We start from the raw sequence: 15,135 nt of genomic DNA, 5'->3' as shown, positions 1-15,135 counted from the left end.
AGGCAGAGTGAGATTTCTGATAGTAGATCTTTTCTGTTTTGATCAAACTATTTCGAAAAGCTCATTTTAATAATTACTGATGTTTTACAGTTGGCACTAAATGCTGAAATAGAGAATTTGGGAAGGAATTTCGGGCGTCCCGACAGCTCAGAGACTTTAGATTGTGTGAAAAACAACAACAAGAACGCATTAAACAACGGAGTAACACATGAGGAATTCCAAAAGTAGGTATTATACTGCGGGGTTTTAAAATGGAAAGGGAACAGTAGTGTGTATGTTACTGGACTGATAGTCAAGAGGTCTGGATTGTTGACTCAAACATCAGTTTGAATTATACCAGCCATGGAGTTTAAAATTAGTTAACAAAATAAGGAATGAAAAAGTAATATCGAGGATAGTGATTCCGACCTTTCACAATTTTAAGCACTTATCAAATCTCCTCTGAACCTTCCCTTCTCAAGAGAGTCATAATTTCCCCAAACTACATAATAACATAAGAAATAGGAGCAGGAGTCGGCCAACTAGCCCTTCGAGCCTGCCCCGCCATTCAATAAGATCATGGCTGATCTGTCGTGGATCAGTTCCACATTCCCGCCCTTTCCCCATAACCCTTAATCCCCTCGCTTATCAAAAACCCATCAACCCGCGTCTTAAAAATATTTAGCGAGGCAGCCTCCACCACTTCAACGGGCAGAGAATTCCAGAGATTCACCACCCTTTGAGTGAAGAAGTTCCTCCTCAACCCCGTTCTAAACCGCCCCCCCCTTTATCTTGAGGCTATGCCCCCTAGTCACAGGTTTAAGGTGCGGGGAGGAAAGTACAGAAGTGATGTTAGGGGTAAGTTTTTCACTCAGAGGGTGGTGAGTGAATGGAATCGGCTGCCGTCAGTGGTGGTGGAGGCGAACTCGCTGGGGTCTTTTAAAAGACTTCTGGATGAGTATATGGGGTTTTATGGGATTGGGCGTTATAGATAGGTGTTGATGTGATCGGCGCAACTCGTGGGCCGAAGGGCCTGTTTGTGCTGTAGTGTTCTATGTTCTAGTCCTACTATCCTTTCTGAGCAGGAAGAGTCTCTCCACCTCTATCCTATCCATCCCATTCATTATCTTATATGTCTCAATGAGATCTCCCCTCATTCTTCTAAACTCTAACGAGTACAAGCCTAATCTATTCAGCCTCTCCTCATAGCTCAACCCCCTCAACTCCGGTATCAGCCTAGTAAACCTCCTCTGCACTCCCTCCAAGGCCAAAATATCCTTGCGTAAGTGCGGTGACCAAAACTGCGCACAGTACTCCAGCTGCGGCCTCACCAATGCCCTATACAGCCGCAGCAAGACCTCCCTACTTTTATATTCAATCCCCCTCGCTATGAAGGCCAGCATCCCATTCGCCTTCCTGACCACCTGCTGCACCTGCAGGCTGGGTTTTTGCGACTCATGCACAAGGACCCCGAGGTCCCTCTGCACCGTCGCCTGCTGCAGTTTTTCTCCACGTAAGTAATAGTCCTTCCTACCATTATTCCTACCAAAGTGGACCACCTCGCACTTGCCAACATTAAATTCCATTTGCCATTTCCTGGCCCATTCGCCCAGCCTATCTAGATCCTTCTGCAGACTCTCCACACCCTCCGCACAATTTGCCTTTCCCCCAATTTTGGTGTATCCACTATCTATCCACATCACTGAAGTTCCTCATCCCTGGAACCATGAGGTCTTCCTGAAGTGTGGGGTTCAGATTTGGATGCAATATTCCGGTTGAGTCCAGCCGAATTTTCGCTCCACGTTCCTATTCAGGGAGCTCTGGATTAAAAAGGGTATAGTTTATTAACCGTCCTCTCAGCCTGCTCTTCCTCCAACAATTTGCAGAAATATACACTCAGATCCCTCCTTTAGAGTTGTACCCTTTGGTTTATATTCTCCCTCTCATTCTTCCAACCAAAATATATCATTGGCTGTGTTGAATTTCATCTGTCACGTGTCTGTCCATTTCTTATCTATAGAACATTCCAGCGCAGTACAGCCCTCGATGTTGCGCCGACCAGTGGAACCAATCTAATGACCCTCTAACCTAAACTATTCCAATGTTATCCATATGCCTATCCACTGACCATTTAAATGCCCTTAAAGTTGGCGAGTCTACAACTGCTGCAGGCAGGGCATTCCACATCCTTACTACCCTCTGGGTAAAGAACCTATCTCTGACATCCACCCTATAATTACCACCCTGTGATAATCTGCATGCTCTTGAATTCTATCACTACCCTCCTCATAGCTCACAATACTGCCAAGTATTGTGTCATCTGCAAATGTGGCCTGTATCCACATGCCTAAGTCATGAATACAGGTAAAGAAAGGGTGTGGTCCTAATACTGACCCCAAGGAAACCTGTTACAACATCTTCCCCCCCAGTCTGAAAAGCAGTCATTCTCTAATACCGTCTGTTAATTATCACTCACCAGTTTTGTATCCACGCTGCTGCTATTCCCATTTTCCAACAGATAGGAGAGTAATGTGGGATAATTTACCCTTTCCTCACCACTTAACTGACCACAGCAAGATGTATTCTTTCGAGAAGGAATGTTTTAACCCCTTGAGTGCTGCAAGACAAGGAAAATTAAGGGTTATGGGGAGAAAGCGGGAAAGTGGAACTGATCCACTTCAGATCAGCCGTGATCTTATTGAATGGCGGGGCAGGCTCGAAGGGCTAGATGGCCGACTCCTGCTCCTATTTCTTATGAAACTTGACAATATCAACAGCAGAGCTGTGTGAATATGTACTTACGTGCTGTCCCTTTAAGGCGCACTATACCAGAATGTCAGTGCAGTATCTTAGAAAGCTAGTTTTTTGGTTAGCGGCGACATTTTATGGGCTGGGGTTATTTACAGGGTAATCTTATTTCAGATTGTGGCATCGCGTTGTTCAGCTGGAACATTCAATGTCCAAAATTGATGGAATTGCTATTAAACTTGTGATGATGGAAAAAAGCAAAGACATGATGGAAAAGCTGGTCAACATTTTTCAGAAGGTAAAACAGACATTTTCTGCTCCTTGTTTAAACTTAGAAACATGGTCATTTACATGATTGATTTGGCCTAGCACTTAAAAACCAGCAATGCTAAAAAGAGTTAAAGTTTGCAAAATTATAGAAAGTTTACTGCTGAAATTCTCTTTTACTGAACATATTTTGGAGGCATAAGTGTTGGCCATTTGGCCTTTTGACCCTGTAATGCTATTTGGTAAAATGATAGTTTGATCAGATTGTAATCTCAACTCTACTTCCCTGTCTTTCCCCATAACCCTTGATCCCCTAATTTACCAAAAATATTCTAAATCTGTCTTGAATAAGTTCAGTGACCCAGCCACTGTTCTCTTGGAAGAGAATTCCACAGACCAATGATGTTTAAAAAGGAAGATTTCTTATTCTTAAACTGTGTGCCCCAGTTTTATGCTAGAAACCTCGTCTGCGTTTGGGATTTTCTGCTTCCATGGAGCACCAAATTCTCCTTTTGGGGTGGGAATAAATAAGAATGGAGAATCCGGCCCCTAGTCTTTCCCACAAGAGGAAAAATCCTCCCAGTATTCACCCTATCAAATATCCTCAGGTTCTCATTATGTTTCAATAAGATCACCTCTCATTCTTCTAAATTCCAACAGGCATAGGTCCACCCAGTTGAACTTTTTTTCTGTGGACTAGCCCTTCATCCCTGGGATGAGTGGAGTGAACCTTCTCTGAACTGCTTTGAATGTAATTATGTTCTTTTTCAAATAATGAGACCAAAACTGAGCACAGTATTCAGATGTGGCCTCACCACACCCTGTACAGCTGCAGTTAAACTTCCTTACTTTTATGTTCTATTCCCCTTATATAAGGCTGAAACAGAGCTGCAAGTGTTTGTAGTATTAATTGCTAGCTCTGATTGTCCCCTGATGCATAATATGCATGCATAGTAACATTCACAGTGCTGGAAAGTTACGTGAAGAAATGATAACGTGCCATATTTACCTTGTTCACTTCTCTCGTCTAATGATAAATCCAGAGCTCCCCGAAGACAGGGCCACATGGGAAAGAACTGTGGGTTGGAGTTTACACTGATGATCTTGTGTTTCCTATCTGCACACAATTGAGTATGATATTCACTGGATGCATGGGAACATTGTTTAACATCAGTGTAAATTCAGTCTATCTTGGGTGGGATTGCACAGCTTTGGACCGAGCTTCTCTGGGAGTTTGGCAGCGATCTCATATCACCTTCTCAGTGTTTTGTACAGTTTTCACATGGATGATATCAGGAGGGGACAAGTGGGGCCAACCTTCCTTCTCCTGTTGTGATAGAATATTGAGAGGAGTGCTCACATTGTGCTTTCATTGCTAGATTAATCATTTCACTGTAATGATTCAGAGAAATGAATCAAACCCAATTATTGCATTTGGGGAAGTCAAATTGGAATAAAAAAAATCAGTGATCTTATACATCAGTGATAAAATAATCAGTGATCTTGTATATCCCTGTGAACCAGATGTTTTACTGACAAACCAAACAGCAAGGTTTTAAGTCAGTCCGCCTTGTGTCCAACGAGGGGCATACACACGATGGGTCGTACTGGGGCTGCTCTTGGTTGTTCGAGATTGGCCTAGTGCTTCATGTCGTTAGTGTGTGCCTAAACTGGACCAGATACTGGGCAAGACGACAGCTCAGTGACTATCGCTGTTTGCTGTGCAGACACATGGATTTGGGTCGGTGTCTGTGGGAGTTTGCGCATTCTCCCCGTGCTTGCGTGGGTTTTCTCTGGGTGCTCCAGTTTCCTCCCACACCCCAAAGATGTGCTGTTAGGCTGATTGTGGAGGTAATAAATTGTCCCTAAATCAGTTTCCCTCAATCTGGATGGCCATAAAACATTAGACAAGGGTCATGGGTGGAGAGGGGGACTGGTGGTGTTGAGATGGCGGCGCGGGCTCGTTGGGCCGAAGGGCCTGTTTCCCAGGCTGATTTTGTTCTTGTTCTGTTGTGGGTATCAGTGGTAAGGGCAGCAGTTATGCCCATCTCTAATTGCCCTTAAACTGAGTGGCTTGCTTGCTTCATCATAGAACATAGAACACTACAGCACAAACAGGCCCTTCGGCCCACAAGTTGCGCCGATCACTTCTATACCTACCAATCCATAGACCTATCTATAACCCCCAATCCCATTAAACCCCATATACTCATCCAGAAGTCTTTTAAAAAACCCCAGCGAGTTCACCTCCACCACTACTGACGGCAGCCGATTCCACTCACTCACCACCCTCTGAGTGAAAAACTTACCCCTAACATCTCCTCTGTACCTGCTCCCCAGCACCTTAAACCTGTGTCCTTTCGTAGCGACCATTTCAGCCCTGGGAAATAGCCTCCGAGAATCCACCCTATCTATACCTCTCAACATCTTATAAACCTCTATCAGGTCGCCTCTCAACCTTCCTCTCTCCAGAGAGAAGAGTCCCAGCTCCCTCAACCTATCCTTATAAGGCATGCCTCCCAATCCAGGCAACATCCTTGTAAATCTCCTCTGCACCCTCTCAATAGCTTCCACATCCTTCCTGTAGTGAGGTGACCAGAACTGCGCACAATACTCCAAGTGGGGTCTGACAAGGATCTTATAAATATGAATATATTTAATGATGGAGCCTATAGAATAGAGAACTTCCAAGATTCACTAACCTCTGATGGCCACGTGGTATTATCACTAGACTATTAATCTAGAAACTCAACTAATGTTCTGGCGTACAGGTTCAAATCCCACAACCACAGGTGGCGAAATTTGAATTCAATAAAAAAACTCTGGAATTAAGAATCTACTTGGGCGGCACGGTAGCAGTGGTTAGCGCTGCTGCTTTACAGCTCCTGAGTTCAATTCCCGGCTCAGGGTCACTGTCTGTGTAGAGTTTGCACATTCTCCTCATGTCTGTGTGGGTTTCCTCCGGGTGCTCCAGTTTCCTCCCACAGTCCAAAGATGTGTGGGTTAGGTTGATTGGCCATGCTAAGAAATTGCCCCTTAGTGTCCAGGGATGTGTAGGTTAGAGGGATTAGTGGGTATAATATGTAGGGATATGGGGGTAGGGTCTGGGTGGGATTGTGTTTGGTACAGACTCGATGGGCTGAAGGGCCTCTTTCTGCACTGTAGGGTTTCTAAGAAAGGATCGACTGATGACCATGAACCAGTCAATTATCGGAAAAACCCATCTGGGTCACTAATGGCCTTTAGGGAAGGAAATCTGCTGTCCTTACCTGGTCTGACCTACATGTGATTCCAGAGCCACAGCAATGTGGTTGACTCTCAACTGCCCTCTGAACAAGGGTAACTAGGGATGGGCAATAAATACTGGCCCAGCCAGTGACACCCATGTCCCGCAAATTAATAAAACAAAATCAAAACTGTTTCCTCATCTCAGTCCTTCTTGTGTCTCTGCCTCCATAACAGCACCAGGTTGTTTGGGAGGTCCAGGTTATTGGACGGATGAGTATATACATACAGCTCTGATTCCCTTTCAAACGTTCATCCAGAATTTGGCTGTATTTCTAACTTGTGCTAACGTAGCATTTCTAACACTTTGCTTTCAATTGCTTTGTCAAGGGTGAAAGACGGGATGTGGCTGAGTTGCTGTGATGTTCAGGAAAAGCAGTAAGCTTTCATCAGCGCTGACACCAAGAGCTCAATCATTGAGCAGATTTCCCCAGACACCAGCCCAGTTCACTCAGGCCAGGCTCCCAATTCTTCAGCTCAACAGTAACATCGCTCCCTTTCAAACACGTGGAAACTGCGAGTGATTCCATCGGGTCTTTCTCACAATCTGTAGCGTAGACTAGAGACCCCACACATTACCTGAGCCAGGATTTGGTTGTTTGATCTTTATGACCTATTATTTTTGTATGTACAACAATCCAGATTAGTAAAAGCCAACATGAATTATTACCAATCATTGTAAGATCCTCAATAGATTAGAAGAATATTTTAGTGGACACAAGAGCAAACTGTACACTGGGGGAGACACACCGGTGGAAGTCAGCTGGATATTATCCATTCCTTTGCTTGGACAATCCTACATGCATATGGATAATTTCCCAGTTATAAACAGCCTGCAAAGCAGCCGAGGCTGGAATTGTAACAGGCGATTTATTGGAAAATTACTGGTGCAGTGCGAACAATGTTCCATCAACTGATTTCTATTGATTTACAGTTACAGACACTGTTCCCACAACCTTCCAATAAACTGTGTGCAGAACACCACACCCAGCCCAGTATCTCTAAATAATGCACTCTGTATGTGCACAAGCTATAATATTTTCAAGCCACAGATTACACACATTAATTACATTCTTCATAAAGATGTTCCAACTGCAGACAATTAAACCTGTAATATCAGCTTCAGGTTATTTCCTGCTCAATTGGTACAGTTGAAGCAGATTCAGGATTCTGCGCTACCTGCTTCAGGTAGTCAGTCATTGCCTGACAGCTAAACTGGTACTGAAAGTCATTCCGTTATGATGTTCATGCAAAGCATTCTCGCTCCAGTCTAATCCTGCCTATACGGGCTAACTGAACCACTTACCTGATTTAATGCCCTTAGTCCAGGACATCATGTCACTGAAAACAAAGTTGAAAGTTTGTGTAGGGGGATAATTCTGTTTAAAAGGACAGGAAGTGGGCAAATTCCCAAAATGTGCTTCCACTGAGTGAGGTTCTGCACCCACAATTCGAAATTGCAATGTTTACTCCAGCTTAAACCAGGAGTGAGGATCCAACTTGATATCAAAGCAAAAGGAGAGAAAATCTCGCTCAGCTTTGCTTTCAGTCGGCTCAACCCTTTTCCCGCTCTATTACTGAACAAGGGCAGTATTTGTACTGGGAGTGATATTAAACACAGCGGAATCCAAAAGCAAAGAACAAAGAACAACAGCACGGGAAACAGGCCCTTCGGCCCAACGAGCCCGTGCCGCCATCTTAACAATATGTTTTTCCTCCTCCACCCTTGACCCATGTCTATGCGTGTGGTACCCCCACTGGAAACCAGATTGAGGGGAGAATAATTTAGGGACAATTTGTTACACCAATCAGCCTAAGAGCACATCTTTGGGGTGTGGGAGGAAACCGGAGGAAACCCACGCAAGCACGGGGAGAATGCGCAAACTCCCACAGACACCGACCCAAATCCATGTACCTGCACAGCAAACAGTGATAGTCACTGAGCTGTCGCGGTGCCCATCTGCTGGTCCAGTTGCCCACTTCTCTTACGTGACTTAGTTAATTCAATTGAGCGCATTTCAATTAAGAACAAAGAAAATTACAGCACAAGAATCAGGCCCTTCGGCCCTCCAAGCCTGCGCCAACCATGCTGCCCCCGACTGAACTAAAACCGCCTACCCTTCCCGGGGCCAAATCCCTCTATTCCCATCCTATTCATGTGCTTGTCAAGACGCTCCTCAAAAGTCACTATTGTACCTGCTTCCACGGCAGTGAGTTCCAGGCACCCACCATCCTTTGATTAAAAAAAGCTTGCCTCGTACACCTCCTTTAAACCTTGCCCCTCACACCTTAAACCTGTGCCTCCCAGTAATTGACTCTTCCAGCCTGGGATAAAGCTTCTGACTATCCACTCTGTCCTTGCCCCTCATAATCTTGTAGACTTTCTATCAGATCGCCCCTTAACCTCTGTCGCTCCAGTGTGAACAAACCAAGTTTCTCCAACCTCTCCTCATCGCTAATGCCCTCCATACCAGGGCAACATCCTGGTAAATCTTTTCTGTACCCTCTCCAAAGCCTCCACATCCTTCTGGTTGTGTGGTGACCAGAATTGAACACTATATTCCAAATGCAGCCTAACTAAGATTCTATAAAGCTGCAACGTGACTTGCCAATTTTTAAACTCAGTGCCCCAGTCGATGAGATAATGCATCAGTGTAAAGTCAGCTGCTTCCTGTTAGCAGAAGGAATGGAAATCGTGTTAAGCTGCATAGGCTGGCAGAATAGAATAGAATAGAATTTGAAAATGGCCTTCAATATCAAACTCAAAATACCAGCAAGAATACATAGGGAACCTGTCCATAACAAAGCTTTTGTTTATTATAATGACATTGGCTTTCCCCTTTCATGGGATGAGTGTCGCTGGCTGAGTTAGTATTTATTGCCCATCCCTAACTGCTCTTGAACTGAGTGTCTCACTTGGCCATCACAGAGGGTAGTTAAAAGATTCCATCGCATGTATGCCAGACTGGGTAAGGGTGGCAGATTTCCTACATCGACAATGGTTTCATGGTCATCATTAGAATTATCACTGAATTGCTGCCTTACAGCGCCAGGGACGCAGGCTCAATTCCAGCTTTGGGTCACTGTCTGTGTAGAGTTTGCACATTCTCCCCATGTCTGCGTGGGTTTCCTCCGGGTGCTCCGGTTTCCTCCCACAGTCCAAAGATGTGCGTGTTAGGTGGATTGGCCGTGCTAAAATGCCTTTTAGTATCCCAAAGTATAGTTTAGAAGGATTAGTGGGGTAAATATGTGGGGTTACAGGGACAGGGCCTGGTACAGTGCAGACTCAATGGACAATGACACCCTTTACACTGATTCTATAACAGACCCTGCTGCCTTCTGCAATAATGAATTCCACAGATTCACTACCTTCCGAGAGCTAAAAATTCCCCCTCATTTCTGCCATAAATGGGTAACCCCTTACTCAGATTGAGCCGTTTGAGCCTCGACTGTCTCACAAGGGGAAACAACCCCTCAGCATCTACCCTGTCAAGCCCTTAAGAATCCTATAATGTTTCAATTACATTGTTACTCATTCTTAACTCCAATGAGCACAGGCCCAACCTACTCAACCTCGCTTCATAAAAAAATCCCTCCACACCCAGGATCAACCTAATGAAATCTTTGGACTGCCTCCAATCCCAATCTCTCTTTTCTTGGATAAGGGGATCAAAACTGTTCACAGTATTCCAGGTGTGGTCTAACTAGTGCCTTGTACAGTTTTAGCAAGGCTTATATAGTCCATTCCCTTTGAAAGGAAGGCTAACATTCTATTTGCCTTCCCAGTTACCTGCTGAGCTCTCAACTTTCTGCAGTCATTCTCCGTTTACATAATATTCAGCTCTTTTATTCTTCCTACCAAAATGCATCACTTCACATTTTCCTACATTAAATGAGGGGACAAAAACTTGGACAATGGAATATAATCTGTCTATATCCCTCTGAAGACTTATCCTTACCATTTGCCTTCCCACTCTTTTGTTTCATCTGCAAACTTGGCAATAATACATTCACTTCCCTCGTTATTAATATATATATTGTTAGTAATTGTGGCCCTAGCACTGATCCCTGTGGCACTCCACTAGTTACAGGTTGCCATCCTGAAAATTCCCCTCTTATTCTAACTCCACGCTACTGTGGTATCTTGTTAGATGGTGGATAGGCTTTGGGGAGTCACTCGATGCAGAATCCCCAGCCTGTTCTTGTGGCCACAGTATGTATATAGAACATAGAACATAGAACACTACAGCACAAACAGGCCCTTCGGCCCATGAGTTGCACCGATCACATCAACACCTACCAATCTATAGACTTATCTGTAACCCCCAATCCCATTAAACCCCATATATTCATCCAGAAGTCTTTTAAAAGACCCCAGTGAGTTCGCCTCCACCACCACTGACGGCAGCCGATTCCATTCACTCACCACCCTCTGAGTGAAAAACTTACCCCTAACATCTCCTCTGTACCTGCTCCCCAGCACCTTAAACCTGTGTCCTCTTGTAGCAACCATTTCAACCCGGGGAAATAGCCTCTGAGAGTCCACCCGATCTATTCCTCTCAACATTTTATAAACTTCTATCAGGTCGCCTCTCAACCTTAGTCTCTCCAGGGAAAAGAGTCCCAGCTCCCTCAACCTAACTTCATAAGGCATGCCTCCCAGTCCAGGCAACATCCTTGTAAATCTCCTCTGTACCCTTTCAATAGCTTCTACGTCTTTCCTGTATGGCTGGTCTATTCAGTTTCTACTCAATGGTTGCTTCCAGGGTGTTGATGATGGGGGATTCAGTAATGGCAATGCCATTGAATGTCAAGGGGCAACAGTTAGATTCTCTCATGTTGGCAATAGTCATTAGGTGGCACCACTTGTCAGCCCAAGCCTGGATACTGTCCAGGCTGTATTTAGACATGGACTGCCTCAGTTTCTGAGTCATGAATGGTGCTGAACATTGTGCAAATATCAAACATCCAACTTCTAACCTTATGATGGAAGGGGGGGACACTGATAGAACATAACAGTGCAGTACAGGCCCTTCGGCCCTCGATGTTGCGCCGACCAGTGGAACCAATCTAATGACCCTCTAACCTAAACTATTCCAATGTTATCCATATGCCTATCCACTGACCATTTGAACACCCTTAAAGTTGGCGAGTCCACAACTGCGGCAGGCAGGGCATTCCACACCCTTACTATGGAGCAGCTGATGTTGGGCCCAGGACCCTACCCTGAGGGATTGTGTAGTGATGTCCTGCAACATCATCCAACATGGGGACTAGGAAAGGAACTTGGGCAGACATAATTTATTGTGAATAGCACCAAAGGAACATGAGGTGGGTCTTATGGACAAGGTGGGCTTGGAGAGGGTATACGCTGAGATAGGAGAGTAGAGAAGAAGATCAGAACTGGGTAGGGAAACAGCCAGGAAGATGGGATAAAACACAACCTAATGGGCCCTGGGAAAGGAAGTGACAGAGGCAGCAGATTGGATAGACTTAAACATTAGTGGCAAAGAAGTCCACACTTCAGTTAAAGATGCGAGTGGAGGGAGAGGTAATTCGGAGAATGGTTTGCAGCAGGGGTGGCACTCAGCAAGCAGCTTTGGAAAGTGACCCAATAATTCTTCATGTGAGCCAGCCTGATCTGGTGGTGAAGGTCTAAAGCAGCTTTCCATTATATACGGTCAAGCTTACATCCATTGGATTTAAGCAGTGGACTTGGGAGCTGCGGCAGGAGAGCAGCCAGGGTGATAGAGATCAAATTAGCTGAGCTGCAGCGTCAGTAAGTAATAAACCCTCCTGTGAGTTTCAGCGGATACAGCAGGATTATCACTTCAGAGGTACAGTCTACAAATCAACTTCCCAATGCAACTGACTTCAGCGTGAGTCTGTCACAGTATTACTGACTATTTGGTTGGATCCATCAGGCGTTCTCCTTCAAGTCAAAGTTAACTCAGTTTCCCCCAACACTGGAGACCTGTATTACTGTCCAGAATAAACCCAATCTGAACATGTGTTTCAGAGGGATGACTTTTACTTGCACACATTTCCATCAACACCTTCATTCTCCTCATGTTTTCTTGCTGTCCTAAACTCGTGACCATTCACAAATTTGGGTTCATAAGAATAAAACAAGCCAGTAATTTCTGATAAGATTTCAAACAGATTAAACATGACAGTAATATTGTTCTTGAGTGCATGATGCAGAACAGAAAGAATGGAATAGCTATTGACACAGCTATACTGTCAATTATGATATATAAATATTGTGATGTAGTGAACCTCACCAACATTTTCCATTTCAATACAATTCATGATTTCATGTTGATTGGTTGCTTTTTGGTGAAAGTGAAATTTCAACCAAAGAATACTTAGAACATAGAACACCACAGCACAAACAGGCCCTTCCACCCACAAGTTGCGCCGATCACATCCATACCTACCAACTCATAGAACTATCTGTAACTCCCAATGCCATTAAATCCCATATACTCATCCAGAAGTCTTTTAAAAGACCCCAGCGAGTTCGCCTCTACCACCACCGACAGCAGCCGATTCCACTCACTCACCACCCTCTGAGTGAAAAATTTACCCCTAACATCTCCTCTGTACTTACTTCCCTGCACCTTAAACCTGTGTCCTCTCGTAGCGACCATTTCAGCCCTGGGAAATAGCCTCGGAGAATCCACCCTATCTATTCCTCTCAACATTTTATAAACCTCTATCAGGTCGCCTCTCAACCTTCGTCTCTCCAGGGAGAAGAGACTGAGCTCCCTCAACCTATCCTCATAAGGCATGCCTCCCAATCCAGGCAACATCCTTGTAAATCTCCTCTGCATCCTCTCAATAGCTTCCACATCCTTCCTGTAGTGAGGCGACCAGAACTGTGCACAGTACTCCAAGTGGGGTCTGACAAGGATCCTATAAAGTTGCAGCATTACCTCCTGACTCCTAAACTCAATCCCTTAGTTTTCAGAAAATACCTATAACATGGTGGGGTTACTCTTTACTTCCCTAATCCTTTGATTCCATATTGGTTTCCATATTATCTATCATATTGAAATTATTTTTTTTTACATGTACTTATACCCTTCCCACAATTAAATTTACATGGTTCAATAACTGTGCTTAAGATAAACACATACCTTTATTAAATTAATTAAATATCTATCCCATCATCCAGCAGTTCTAACTGCTGCCTCAGTGATCAGACTTTCCTTCTGTTCCATTTCCAGAGCTAGGTCTTGTCTTTTTGGATCAATGTATGTGACCTCAGCACCCTCACTATCCTCTGCACTGCTCAGTCTCTACCTTCTACACACAATGCACAAACCATGTCACACTCCACTATTATTTAAGTTGAACATTAACAGATAGACACACAGTACAAGTCCCACTTTATTTGAAGCTATGCATTGTGCGAGTTGCAAAATGAATACTGCACCACCCAGCAGGAATAGTAGTAATTCATCCATGATATTTAACAGTTAATTAAATTTGTCATTGGTTTCCTGCTCCAGAACACAGAAGTGCATTTCCAGTCAGAGTCAGCAGTGCTGAGTTTTGTACAACAGGAGTGTAAAGAGTGAGAGTCCTGCAGGGATTGTAAATGCTATTACCTCCATCCAAACTCTTGATAGATTTTGCCATGCAGAGCTTTGAATTCAAAGCATTGTGTATGAAGTTGATAGCACACTTACCCAAGGACAGACTAGTAATGTACAGAAGGAGGCGATTTCCAAAGTGCTCCAGAAATGGTTCCTTATCTCAACTCCTTTCATCATGAGAATATTCTGTGCCTGTAATAAACCTTCAGAGGCAGAAGTCCCTTCACCAAAATCCCTTTATTTACAAGTCAGACAACAGTACACAGAGTGCTTTATTAGCAGCCTACACTAAGAGTCCCTGGAGAACTGACACTCCTGGTTAAATACAAAGCAAAAGACTATCTGATTGGCTCATCTATTTGGCCTGCTCCTTTTTGGTCAACTAAATGAACCATCAATTTGGTCCTGGAACAAGGAGTCCACATTCTAATCGGTCCACCTCAATTGCCTGATTAAAGTCATTACAGTGGCCTCCCAGTGTGGCAGCCTTTGATCTTGCTGCTCATTCCGGTTGTGGGTCCAAACACCAGCCCAAGATCTCAACACCTCAGTCTCAGCTGACACTCTAACTGAAGGAGCGCACCTTTGCAGGTTATTTTTGAAGCTTCCCGTTTCTCAAGTGGCTTAAATGATTCTAGAGCATTCAAAAAGCAAGGAGTTCTCCTGCATCCTGGCCAACATTCATTTCCAGCTAGCACCCTCACAGCAGATTAACTGACCATTTGTATCACTGGATGTTTGTGTGGCTTTATTGTATTCTAACATGCTGCATCATTTTTCTACATAACAATAGCAACCACACTCCAAGAGCAATTTAATTGCTGTGAGGCATGTCAGAACATCCTGGGGATGCGAAAGATTCTGTCGAAAGATGACTAATAGGAGCTTGCTGTTTCTAACTCAGAAATCTATCTAAATGAAAGACATGTATCAAAGTCATTTCTTAAAAGCCCCCGTAGTAATGTTTTTGTAGATTGTGATATTCAGATTTAAAATAGAATAAACTAGTCACACGAAATCTAAAGGTAATTATATAAAACGGGTGTCCCGTTATATTCCGGTACCGTTTATGTGAAAGCTTCGTATTGAGGTTTTGACAGCTAGAGGGAGAATGAACAATACATCAGCTGGAACTGTTTTTGTGCTGTAGATTCATTCCTGTAATCCACTAACTCTATTGAATCTGTCGCTCTGCTGAAATCACTCTTACTGAGGAATGTGTGTGTTTTTACAGTTCTTGTCATTTCGTGTT

The 15,135-nt window shown here is 44.0% G+C and overlaps 1 protein-coding gene across 1 annotated transcript in view; it reads left to right on the top strand.

Annotated features, from left to right (window-relative positions):
• pkd2l1 (polycystic kidney disease 2-like 1) overlaps positions 1–6,642 on the top strand; it is a 118,137-nt gene extending 111,495 nt beyond the window's left edge. Inside the window, exons 15-17 of the mRNA XM_080206024.1 lie at positions 91–224; positions 2,902–3,025; positions 6,610–6,642. Of these exons, the coding sequence (XP_080062150.1) occupies positions 91–224; positions 2,902–3,025; positions 6,610–6,642 (291 nt within the window). The remainder of the gene's footprint in view (positions 1–90; positions 225–2,901; positions 3,026–6,609) is intronic.
• The last annotated feature ends 8,493 nt before the right edge of the window (positions 6,643–15,135 follow it).

Source organism: Carcharhinus amblyrhynchos, chromosome 17 (genome assembly GCF_965287045.1).
Source record: "Carcharhinus amblyrhynchos chromosome 17, sCarAmb.v2.hapA, whole genome shotgun sequence".
Lineage (NCBI taxonomy): Eukaryota > Metazoa > Chordata > Chondrichthyes > Carcharhiniformes > Carcharhinidae > Carcharhinus > Carcharhinus amblyrhynchos.
The sequence above is the reverse complement of the archived record's forward strand: the minus strand, read 5'-3'. Positions and strand labels throughout refer to the sequence as shown.